This window comes from Nanorana parkeri, unplaced genomic scaffold (assembly GCF_000935625.1).
Source record: "Nanorana parkeri isolate BGI_ZX_2015 unplaced genomic scaffold, ASM93562v1 scaffold6, whole genome shotgun sequence".
Classification (NCBI taxonomy): domain Eukaryota; kingdom Metazoa; phylum Chordata; class Amphibia; order Anura; family Dicroglossidae; genus Nanorana; species Nanorana parkeri.
The window spans coordinates 3,819,239-3,831,353 of NW_017306274.1; the positions used below are offsets into that span (position 1 = coordinate 3,819,239).

Genomic DNA, 12,115 nt, shown 5'->3' on the forward strand with positions numbered 1-12,115 from the left:
GGGAGGGAGAGAGAGAGAGGGAGAGAGAGAGAGAGAGAAAAGGGAGAGAGAGGGAAGGAGAGAGTTTTTAATGCAACTAATCGATTCATCGAAAAAATAATCAGGCAACTAATTTTAGTTATGAAAATAATACTTTTGTCCGCCCAGCTCCTTCACTCAAAGTTTGTTGAGCTGCGTGGTGTCAGCAGGACCACCAATAGGATGAATTTTGGCCAGTTCACAGCGAATCGGGTGAAATTCAAGCCGTTTATGGCCAGAATAAAGTAATATTAAACTCTAATTTTTTTGTTCCAATAATGAATCCAGATCAAACTTATATGCATGGCCCAGCAAAGAATTTCTTTAATGTTTTGCCTAAGCACTTACAGCTCCAACTCTCTCAGCTTGGCTTCCCTGAACTTCCTGTCCCGTACAAGATCACAAGAGACAGTACAGTCTCCAGCAACTGTCCATCCATTAGCTGGGAGAAGGGAGGAAGGAAGTGTCTTGCCTTGCTGTGTCTGTGCATTTGTGGAGACGCAACTTACCAGCGCACACAAAGGTGGCTCCATAGGACCCTGTGAGGGAAAGGAGCAACCCTAAAACAGGATATCAGGGCCAGTGCTCAGGGGACCAGCTGATTCTGTAGGAAACTAATATGTTTAAACATCAAGAAGTAGCATCCATTGTACGTGATCCAATCAGCATTTGACATAACATAAAAACCATTGTAAATCTCACTTTACGGACTAGTAGGCTGCAATATATAACATTTTCAGGCTTGGTTGAGATACACTTTAAATGAGGAAAATTCCCTTTGTTTGGATTTGTGAGTAATAACTTCTGTGCAATGCCGTACTCGTACTCTCTACATAAAATTCGGGAGACGTCTCTACTTACTCATCAACGGCCCTTCTGATGCCAACAACGGCTTCTTCCCGAGCGCCTGTCAGCCCACCCCAAAAAAGGAGGTGGGAAGCAAGACGCATAACAAACAATAATGGGTTTATTATATTGCGCTGCAAATTGTCTGTGACATTTTGATGAAATAATTACAGGGGGAGGCACAATTGGCTGGCAGAACCCATTCCGCGGTGCCAGCCCTGAGAAGAGGAGAAGTAATTACAGCCTGTGAAGGAATTCTTCAAGACAGGCAGGCGGTTCTAGGCTCATGTTCCCAAATAAATCCCTCAAGTATGAAAACATGGAGGAAAGTACTCGATGAGAAGTGTGCTAATTGGAGCCAAATGGTCACACGGAGGACAGGCCGTGCTGATCTTGTTGTGCTGAGATATTATCGTTTATTAGGACATGAAGTAGACACTGCGGATGTCCGGAGATACCCGGTATATGGAAGTGCCGGGTTGGCCGAGAACTGGAACTATCTACGCAATTACACAATGATTCCGGAACATGAAAATGACAAAATGAAAACAAAATGCCTTCAAAGTAAATAGAAAACTAGAGACCTGGATGGTTCTGTTTATGAAGACCAACCGGTTAAATATGACCTACAATCCTGCTATCTACTAACTTTAGAACTTGCTTGGTCTTCTCACCTTAGTGGACAGGTAGAGTTTGTAGCTTTGCCAGAAGCGAGATTTCACCGGTGGCAGAGACTTATAGGGAGATGGGTGTTACAAGAGACTTTAAGCCCTCGTTCACACCTGAATGTTTTGTAGCGCGTTCTACGCTCGACGAACGCTCTACAAAACGCTCAAAAATATAAATCCCATTGTATTCAATGGTCTCGTTCCCACCTTGGCGTATTTCCGCCCGTCCCTAACGCGCTACAAAACGGCCCACGCCTGAAAAGGTCCAGGTACCACTTTGGGCCGTTTTGTAGCGCGTTTCCATTGGGATACAGCCAAGTAGCCTTCGGAAACGCGCAACTTTTTTACCGCGAATCACGGTTAAAAAAACGTGCGACAGACGCGCATATGCAATACGCCTAGGTGTGAATGAGACCTTAAGGAGAACTATGGGGTTAAGGCTTTTCCCCATAGTTCTCCTTAGGGTAACGGGAGGACACAAACTAGCATCCCCCCGTCATCCTAAGCTCAGTATACCGCGAGCTACAGCTCCCGGTATACTGAGACGCTGCAGCTGAAGCGGATCCCGATAATTATGTCTGGATCCGCCCAGCTGCGTGAGTGACAGCTGGCTCTGCCTATCTAGAGGCAGAGCCAGCTGTACCCGCCCCCTCCCCCGTCCGTTCCGCCAATCAGCGCTGGAGGATCGGAGGAGGGAGGGGGGAATCCAGCCCCTCCCCTGTCACGGCAGAGAACCATGACAGGATCGAGAAGTGATCGAACGCCGGTATGTGTTCGCTCACCTCCCAATCTACTGAGCCGACCTGTGACAGTCTCATTGTCACAGGTCGGTTAGAACTGAGGTGAGTGAAAATCACTCACCTCATAGTTCTCCTTTAATGTTAGAGACAGCTGTCATGTTACCTTGAGTGTCCCGTTATAGGGTCTCCATCTCCATTACAATCTGACTATAGAGTCTCTGTACAATCAACTTTAGATTGACCAAAATGTAATGGTTTCGGGGGCGGCTGGCAGAGCAGCTCTTAGAAACCTGCGACGCTCTGGCCGGTGTCCCGCCCAGCTCCTGCCAACCACTGATGTTAAGCTTAAAAAAAAAAAAAAAACTAATACAGCCACCACATCTAAGGACTGGTAAGCTGCACTTTATTGCATGTTTGTTTTTGGGTTTATACGCTTTTATACTGTTTCCAGCAAAACTCATTAATGCATGCCAAACACACCCAAGACACACTGCACGGAAAATACAGATGGGCAAATATACCTTATAGGGTGGGATGCAAGCTGCTAAACTGATACAGAACATGCAGGGTCGTCCCTCCAATTTTCACTGCCTTAGGCTGGGGGGAGAAAGGGTGTTGGGGGTGCACGTTCCTGGGTAGGTTGTGGCGCATGTACCTCTGTCTGGTGTACCACCCAGCTTACTGATGTCACTGCTTGCCAGGAGCTGGGCAGGATGGCAGCCAGAGAGTCCCGCTCAGCTCCTGGCAACCAGTGACGTCAATGAGCTGGGCCGCCCCCTATTCACTCAGAGCATCCCAGGTTGCTAAGAGCTGGGTGGGGAGATGCAGAGCCCCAAACCATCTTCCGCTGCTCTGATTGCGTGCACCAAGCGTGCCCCTGCTCCCTTTCCCCCTTTAGGTGGCAAAATGTCTAGGGACACCACTGGATACAGGTGGCTGCATGCAACTTCATGCGGCATCTGTCCCTCCAGGAAGAAGGTCTCTGTAGGGGTGTGCACGCCCATGTGAATGAGCCCCAAATGAAGTCCCCTTTGCTAACTAGTAATACTGAGCTCCGGAGGATTAGATTCATGCACTCCAGTCCACTCTTCTGAAGACGTAGAGTCTCAAGCCCCAGTCATTAGCCATTTCTCATTACAATACTATTTTTCCTTTCCATTAGATTAGTCACATCAATGAAAAGAAAACATGTCCCTTCCAGTTTGCGCACTGTAAACAATTCATCTGACTGGATGTAAGTCAAATGTATGGAGACGAACGTCAGGAGAACAACACAACCCGCGAGATGTCAGATGTGACACAATGACAGAGATGGAATAATTAGCATCTAGGAAAAAAACAACAACAAATACATCTAAATGATAATGAGCCGGCACCGTGACTATTCCGCAGGACTGGATGTAGGTAAATATGGTGGAAAGAGCTGCGTCATTGTGAAAAGGAAAATAAAATACAATGGTGACCAGTCATATAATGACACAGCAATATATACAGAGCCTGTCAGTGTAACTCAGTGCATATTAATACCCTGGTGTCCAGTCTGAGAGCCTTTGGTACTTGTGTCCCCCTGACCATCTCTTCTAAAATGTCCACAGTCTCTGACCATCTCTTCCAGCATGTCCAGTCTCTGACCATCTCTTCTAGCATGCCCAGTCTCTGACCATCTCTTCTAGCATGCCCAGTCTCTGACCATCTCTTCTAGCATGCCCAGTCTCTGACCATCTCTTCTAGCATGCCCAGTCTCTGACCATCTCTTCTAGCATGCCCAGTCTCTGACCATCTCTTCTAGCATGCCCAGTCTCTGACCATCTCTTCTAGCATGCCCAGTCTCTGACCATCTCTTCTAGCATGCCCAGTCTCTGACCATCTCTTCTAGCATGCCCAGTCTCTGACCATCTCTTCTAGCATGCCCAGTCTCTGACCATCTCTTCTAGCATGCCCAGTCTCTGACCATCTCTTCTAGCATGCCCAGTCTCTGACCATCTCTTCTAGCATGCCCAGTCTCTGACCATCTCTTCTAGCATGCCCAGTCTCTGACCATCTCTTCTAGCATGCCCAGTCTCTGACCATCTCTTCTAGCATGCCCAGTCTCTGACCATCTCTTCTAGCATGCCCAGTCTCTGACCATCTCTTCTAGCATGCCCAGTCTCTGACCATCTCTTCTAGCATGCCCAGTCTCTGACCATCTCTTCTAGCATGCCCAGTCTCTGACCATCTCTTCTAGCATGCCCAGTCTCTGACCATCTCTTCTAGCATGCCCAGTCTCTGACCATCTCTTCTAGCATGCCCAGTCTCTGACCATCTCTTCTAGCATGCCCAGTCTCTGACCATCTCTTCTAGCATGCCCAGTCTCTGACCATCTCTTCTAGCATGCCCAGTCTCTGACCATCTCTTCTAGCATGCCCAGTCTCTGACCATCTCTTCTAGCATGCCCAGTCTCTGACCATCTCTTCTAGCATGCCCAGTCTCTGACCATCTCTTCTAGCATGCCCAGTCTCTGACCATCTCTTCTAGCATGCCCAGTCTCTGACCATCTCTTCTAGCATGCCCAGTCTCTGACCATCTCTTCTAGCATGCCCAGTCTCTGACCATCTCTTCTAGCATGCCCAGTCTCTGACCATCTCTTCTAGCATGCCCAGTCTCTGACCATCTCTTCTAGCATGCCCAGTCTCTGACCATCTCTTCTAGCATGCCCAGTCTCTGACCATCTCTTCTAGCATGCCCAGTCTCTGACCATCTCTTCTAGCATGCCCAGTCTCTGACCATCTCTTCTAGCATGCCCAGTCTCTGACCATCTCTTCTAGCATGCCCAGTCTCTGACCATCTCTTCTAGCATGCCCAGTCTCTGACCATCTCTTCTAGCATGCCCAGTCTCTGACCATCTCTTCTAGCATGCCCAGTCTCTGACCATCTCTTCTAGCATGCCCAGTCTCTGACCATCTCTTCTAGCATGTCCAGTCTCTGACCATCTCTTCTAGCATGTCCTGTCTCTGACCATCTCTTCTAGCATGTGCAGTCTCTGACCATCTCTTCTAGCATGTCCAGTCTCTGACCATCTCTTCTAGCATGTCCAGTCTCTGACCATCTCTTCTAGCATTCCAGTCTCTGACCATCTCCACTAGCATGTCCAGTCTCTGACTATCCTTTCTAGCCTGTCCAGTCTCTGACCATCTCTTCTAGCATGCCCAGTCTCTGACCATCTCTTCTAGCATGCCCAGTCTCTGACCATCTCTTCTAGCATGTCCAGTCTCTGGCCATCTCTTCTATGAAGTCCAGTCTCTGACCATCTATTCTATGAAGTCCAGTCTCTGACCATCTCTTCTAGCATGTCCAGTCTCTGGCCATCTCTTCTATGAAGTCCAGTCTCTGACCATCTATTCTATGACCCAGTCTCTGACCATCACTTCTAGCATGTCCTGTCTCTGACCATCTATTCTATGAAGTCCAGTCTCTGACCATCTCTTCTAGCATGTCCTGGGTCTGACCATCTCTTCTAGCATGTCCAGTCTGTGACCATCACTTCTAGCATGTCATCTTTATAACATGCCTGATGCTGAATTTGAAGGGAAACTGTGGAGACGTGGCTCGAGTAGTAAGAACACGTGAACACATAACACCCTACTTCCTCCTAAAGATCTACAAATTCCAATAATAGTGAAATCATCCAATTCCCTATAAATGCACTAACCTTCCCGATGCATTGCGTAGAATCGCCAGGGCATCCGGGTACCCGTCCATGTTATAATCTCCGATATGAAGGGACATGGGCAACGACTGGGTAAGAGAAGCGGTCGGTGGGATGAAAGCCCAAAGTGTGTTTCCATTGGTGATATTCTGCAACACCGGAACCCACTGAAACAAAGAACACAAGAGAACGTTACACTGGAACTCTCAAAGTAACAAACATTAAAATGTATCAAAAGCCAAGAGAAGAATTAGAACCCCAATCAAGTTTTTGGTGCTGACAAACAACAGGAAGTGAAAGGAAATCTCTCTAAAGTGGAAGGAAATTCCCTTTAGGCAGTTGTCACCAGACACGGTGTCCCTGATTGGGTGATTTCCCTTCCCTTCACCTCCCATTTTGGATAAATAAGTACTCCAGGAAGAAAAATGAACCCTTGCAGTGGGGCTACCCCCACAACTTGCATTAGATGTGATAACTAGGGATGCACCCATACGGATACTAGTATCGGTGCCGATACAGAGCATTTGGCCGAGTACCAGTACTCACCCAAAAGCTCCGATGCCTAGCCCGATACCAGTATCAGAAAGCCAGGCAGCGAGTCATTATATGCTGTCCGGTTTCCTGATTGGCTGGGAAACCGGGTCTCTTAGCAAGTGACGAGGCAGTATGGAGCCGGCTTCCCGGCCAATCAGGAAGCCGGGCAGCATGTAATGACTCCCCGCCTAGCTGGGCAATTAGGAAGCCAGGGGGTGAGTCATTACCCGCCCCCCGGCTCCCTGATTGGTCAGAAAGTCGGCTCCATGCTTCCTCGTCACTTACCGATACCAGTGGTCTATCAAAGATTGTGACTGGGTTGGAATGTGAGACCGGTCATGTGGTTACACATTTTAACGTAATCACGCCCACTTTTTCGGTGGTCGAATATGTGATCGACAAAAAGTGAGGAATTCTGAAGCTTTCTCAGCTGTTCCAGGACAGATCGGCAGCGCAAATCGCATGTGCAGGAGAACCGATCTCCCCTGGAGCAGCTGATCGGTCCTGAAATGTGACTTTGTGACTACGATCTCACATTCCACAGAGTCGGATAGAAGTGACATTTCAGGACCAATCAGCTGTTCCAGGGCAGATCGGTTCTCCTGGACATACCATCTACGATGCCGATCTGCCCTGGAACAGCTGAGAAAGCGTTGGAATTCTTCACGTTAAAATGTGTAACCACATGACCAGTCACACACTCCAACCCAGTCACAATCTTTGATAGAACACTGGTATTGGTATTCGGTATCTGATAGTACCGAAAAAAATATATCAATACTCGTACTCGATACTGAAAAACTGGTATCGGTGCATCCCTAGTGATAATATCAGCCGGGGCTTAGACCAGAGCCCGGGGAAGAAGAGGCTGCGGGGACTGATATAGCAGCCAGGTGGGACTGATGACTGGGTGACTATTTCTCCAGGTTTTAGAAAAATTAAGCCTTGCAGTGGGGACTACCCCTGTGTGCTTTTCAGGCGCTGGTCTATGGAGACAAAAAGGTGTAATTCTGCCCCAAAAGAGGCTCATGTACTTTTCTGACCTTTACGTGACAAGCAACACAACACTCAGGTTTGAACAGGCCCATTGTAAATATTGGAATTCTTCATCTTGCGTGTTGTCGCACTTAGGGTAATGCTTGTCAAAATGCACAGGTGGGAATGGGGCCTAAAACATTTGCATATTCTTAACGAGCAGTAAAAGAGCTGTAAAATGAGCCAACCCTAACTTATCTAGCTGCATGTACTACGCAGTCATTTATTCTCAATATCACAACAATGCTCTAAAGTTGGTTTACAGCCCTGCCAAGGTTCTGCTCTCCACAGAAAGTAGCTAAGCTAAGATTGCAGTGCCCCTGTTGTGAATTTTAAAAATGAATTTCTCCACAGTGCCTATAGCTACATAGGTGATTGAGGGATTGTGTTACAAAGTACTTCTTCATAAAATGCTAATGCTTCAGTGTGCATAGTCTGGGCACAGGCTTACTTTAAAGGAGAACTATGGGGCTTTGGCTTTTCCCCATAGTTCTCCTTAGGGTAACGGGAGGACACAAACTAGCGTCCTCCCGTTACCCTAAGCTCAGTAGCTCGCGGTATACTGAGACGCCGCAGCCGGAGCGGATCCCGACATTGATGTCGAGATCCGCCCAGCTGCGTGAGTGACAGCTGGCTCTGGCTATCTAGAGGCAGAGCCAGCTGTACCCGCCCCCTCCCCCGTCCGTTCCGCCAGTCAGCGCTGGCGGATCAGAGCGGGGAGTGGGGAATCCAGCCCCTCCCCTGTCACGGCAGAGAGCCGTGACAGGATCGAGAGGTGAGCGAACGCCGGTATGTGTTCGCTCACCTCCCGATCTACCGAGCCGACCTGTGACAGTCGCATTGTCACAGGTCGGCTAGAACTATGAGGTGAGTGAAAAGCACTCGCCTCATAGTTCTCCTTTAAGAAATGAGTCTTCCTCCATACTAACCACATTTCCCTTTCACATTGCCAGGAGAGTGTGACATTATCAAAGGGTCAGTCCATTCAAGACTGATTTATAAGTGTTTTGTGGATGTTGGAGAGTTAAGGTGACACTGTCACCTGCCTCTATGACACTCAGGGCAAAGTGACAATGCCTCCCGATGTCCCATACCCACCAGAGTATACTAACAGGTCTGTGCTCCCTTGCCACCTGATGCAGGAGTCCACCCTGGGTAGGCTCTGGTGTCAGATGATGTAGAAGCATACCCCAATGGAACACGTCGCTACCACCGCCCCACCAACATAACAGTGTTCGGGCCTGGAGAATGGCCACTCAGGCCTAAGCAATGTCAGATGGCGGAGGTCACATGTTCATCTCAATATATGAAAGCCCTGCTTCGTTAGAACAACAGAGCAAGGAGTCAGATGGAGCGGGGATGCAGCGAGGAAACATGGATCAGTGAGTATATGTTGCTTGGGCAGGTGTTCAAGAGACATTACTGAATGGGTAAGACTCTCTTTAACTGGGGCTTACATTTCTTGAATAAGTCCTACCCATCTGTATGATGAAAGCACCTCATTGGCACCTTCCCCCATTGACTTGGACCTCACCTTTCTTCCCCACATCCAATCCCTATCCAAATCCTGCCGCCTTCACCTTCGTAACATCTCCAAAATACGCCCCTTCCTCACCAATGAAACCCCAAAATTACTCCTCCACTCACTTGTTATATCTCGTCTTGACTATTGTAGCTCTCTCCTCATTGGCCTTCGAGTACACAGGATATCCCCCCTTCAGTCTACCATGAATGCAGCTGCTAGACTCATTCACCTTACCAACCGCTTAGTGTCTGCAACTCCCCTATGCCAATCTGTCTGTCTATCTTCCACAATGACTGCCTTTAGGCGATCCCATAAGACTCATCTCTTCAGGGAAGCCTATCCCACCTCAACCTAACCACAGAACCATCACGTTCTCAAACAATTTATCCCCACACAGCTACCTCCTCATGTATCACTTGCCCCTCCCTTTTAGATTGTAAGCCCTCAGGGGCAGGGCCCTCCTTACCATCTTGAATTGTATTGTGATTGTAATGTCTTCCTTATATTGTAAAGCGCTGCGCAAACTGTTGGCGCTATATAAATACTGTATAATAATAATAATAATAATAATTGGCTAAGAAGGGTGTTTCCATTGGAAGAGGACTGACCGGTGGGTAAGGGAAGACTGTACTATTAGCAACAGAATCAAAGCAGTTTCAGAGGGGTGCAGAAAACAAGATTTTCCAGATAATGAGGGTGTCAGGAGGTCCTTCTATTTCTAAAAATTCAACCGCTCGCAGGTCAACATTAGGTTTCCATTCCCCCCTGCTAGCAGCAGTTTTTCTTCAGTGTTATTTTAATACCAAAGTGTTAAAATGTACAAGGCAGACTGGCAGAACGTTAAAGGCTTACAAGTGGATATTTCTGAACAAACGAAATGAGATTGGGGTAAGGAAAGCTAAATTTATACAGCGCTGAAGTCTAAATTTATACAGCCGAAGATTCCTGTTTGACCTATATTATCATATCTTTGGCTTCTATTGTCAATGCAGCTAATACAGGGATTGGGGACAGCTTCCGGGCCAGATAATGAAACTCTCTTATTTGTAACACTGGCTGGAGGAGAAGATGGAGAGGAGTAAAAAAAAAATACCCCTTCCTCTGCGAGGGGAGATGACCATTTTAAAGAGCGGACTGGAATCTTAATTGGAAGAAAAATGTAAATGTTTAGTTACCTGATCCACGGCCAAAAGAAGAAGATATCATTTTTACTAATTCCGTAAAAAAAACAAAAACTTTGCTGAATAAATATGAAAGCCGTCATTGCTGACATTTCTAAAGGTCCATACTCTCGCGCTGTCATCCCCGTCCTTCTGTCACTATTTGCTGAGTCACTGACCTAAAACAATCATTTGCACACCAGGTGTTGGGATGTCTGATATGCATGTGCTTGCACAAGATTACTGACTTAGCAAGCAGTGAAGGTAAGCAATATCAATTCTGGAGAAGGCAAATTGACAGTGGCAGCTCCCATCTTTCTATGGGGGGGGGGGGGGATGTAGAAGAAAAAAAGCATCTAAAAGGTTTCACAGACGAGGCAGTTAGGTGCAGATGATAGGCCAACACGTTTTAAGGATAATAGAAGCCCTTCTTCAGGGCTGACATGCACATATATTACATATACATTAGAGATGCACCGATACTGATACTAGTATCGTTGCCGATGCCGAGTATTTGGGTGAGTACTCGTACTCGCCCAAATGCTCCAATGCCTAGCTCGATACTCGAGCTTTCGGTATTAGGAAGCTGGGCAGCGAGTCATTACACGCTGCCCGTCTTCCGTAATGGCCCGGGAAGCTGGCTCCATGAAAGCTGGCTCCAGAGAAAGCATGGAGCCGGCTTCCCGGCCAATCAGGAACCGGTTAGCGTGTAATGACTCGCTGCCTGGTTGGTGGGGAAGCTGGCCAATCAGGAAGCCAGGCGCCATGTAATGACGCAGCGCCATGACGCGGGGCCCGGCTTTCTGATTGGCCGGGAAGCCAATCAGACGATCGTGACAAGGGAGCTTGGAGCTGGTTTCCCGGCCAATCAGGAAGCTGGGCACTGCGTCATTACACAGCGCCTGGCTGCCAGATTGGCCAGAAAGCCAGCTCCATGCATTCTCGTCACCTAGTGACAAGAAGCATGGAGACGGCTTTCCCTGCTAATCGGGAAGCCGGGTGGCGAGTCTTTACACGCCGCCCTGTTTTCTGGCTAATCAGGAAGCCAGGTGGCGAGTCATTACACGCCGCCTGACTTCCTTAATGGGACTTTCGCCATCGGTATCCGGTATTGGTGAGTACCGAAAAAGAAAATATCAGTACTCGGTATCGGTGCATCCCTAATATACATATATACAAATGCCTGGTCAAAAGAAAAAAAAAAAGGCACCGCTTGGATTGAGCTAAGCAAATAGTTAGGAGCCTTCCACTGGTCTAGGTTCAGCAACATTATGTCCCCAAAAAATGAAGTCAGCTGCCTTCCCGAATATACTGAATGAGCAGGTTTTTTTTATCAGTGGATTTTTAGTTCCCTGATGGCACATTGGGCATATTCCAAGATGACAATGCCAGGATCCATCGGGCTCAAATTGTGAAAGAGTGGACATCATTTTCACACATGGATTGGCCACCACAGAGCCCAGACCTTAACCCCACCATGAATGTGAGAAGACTTCATGCAGTGGTCTGACTTCCCCATCATCTGCACTGAACCACCTAATCAGTTTGTCCTTCCTGAATCTTCTTGTTTCCTACAACTCAAGTCTTCACCCACGGCCCCTCAATGGGTACGGCCTGAGGAGCCGCCTATACAAACACCACTCAACCTGCAATACTCTACATCATCAGGACATAAGACGTTCCTCAGATAAAGCATTGTTCCCCACCAAACCCGTCTGTGCTTCTATCCGGAAACTTTTAGGGTAAAGAATATGAAATTGGAAAACCTGCCCCATCAATTTATTTTAAATAAATGGTCTCTAGCATTAGCGTGCCATCTTATACTCCACTGCAGGTACACCATTCTACTTTCGTCTGTACACGGCAGCTAATGGCAAGTGATTAAACATTCACACTAATACAAG

The 12,115-nt window shown here is 47.6% G+C and overlaps 1 protein-coding gene across 1 annotated transcript in view; it reads right to left on the reverse strand.

Moving 5' to 3' along the window:
- Window positions 1-12,115, reverse strand: part of ITFG1 (integrin alpha FG-GAP repeat containing 1) — a 178,027-nt gene that overhangs the window by 97,574 nt on the left and 68,338 nt on the right. The window contains 1 exon segment of the mRNA XM_018553222.1: window positions 5,961-6,124. Within this exon segment, the coding sequence (XP_018408724.1) occupies window positions 5,961-6,124 (164 nt within the window).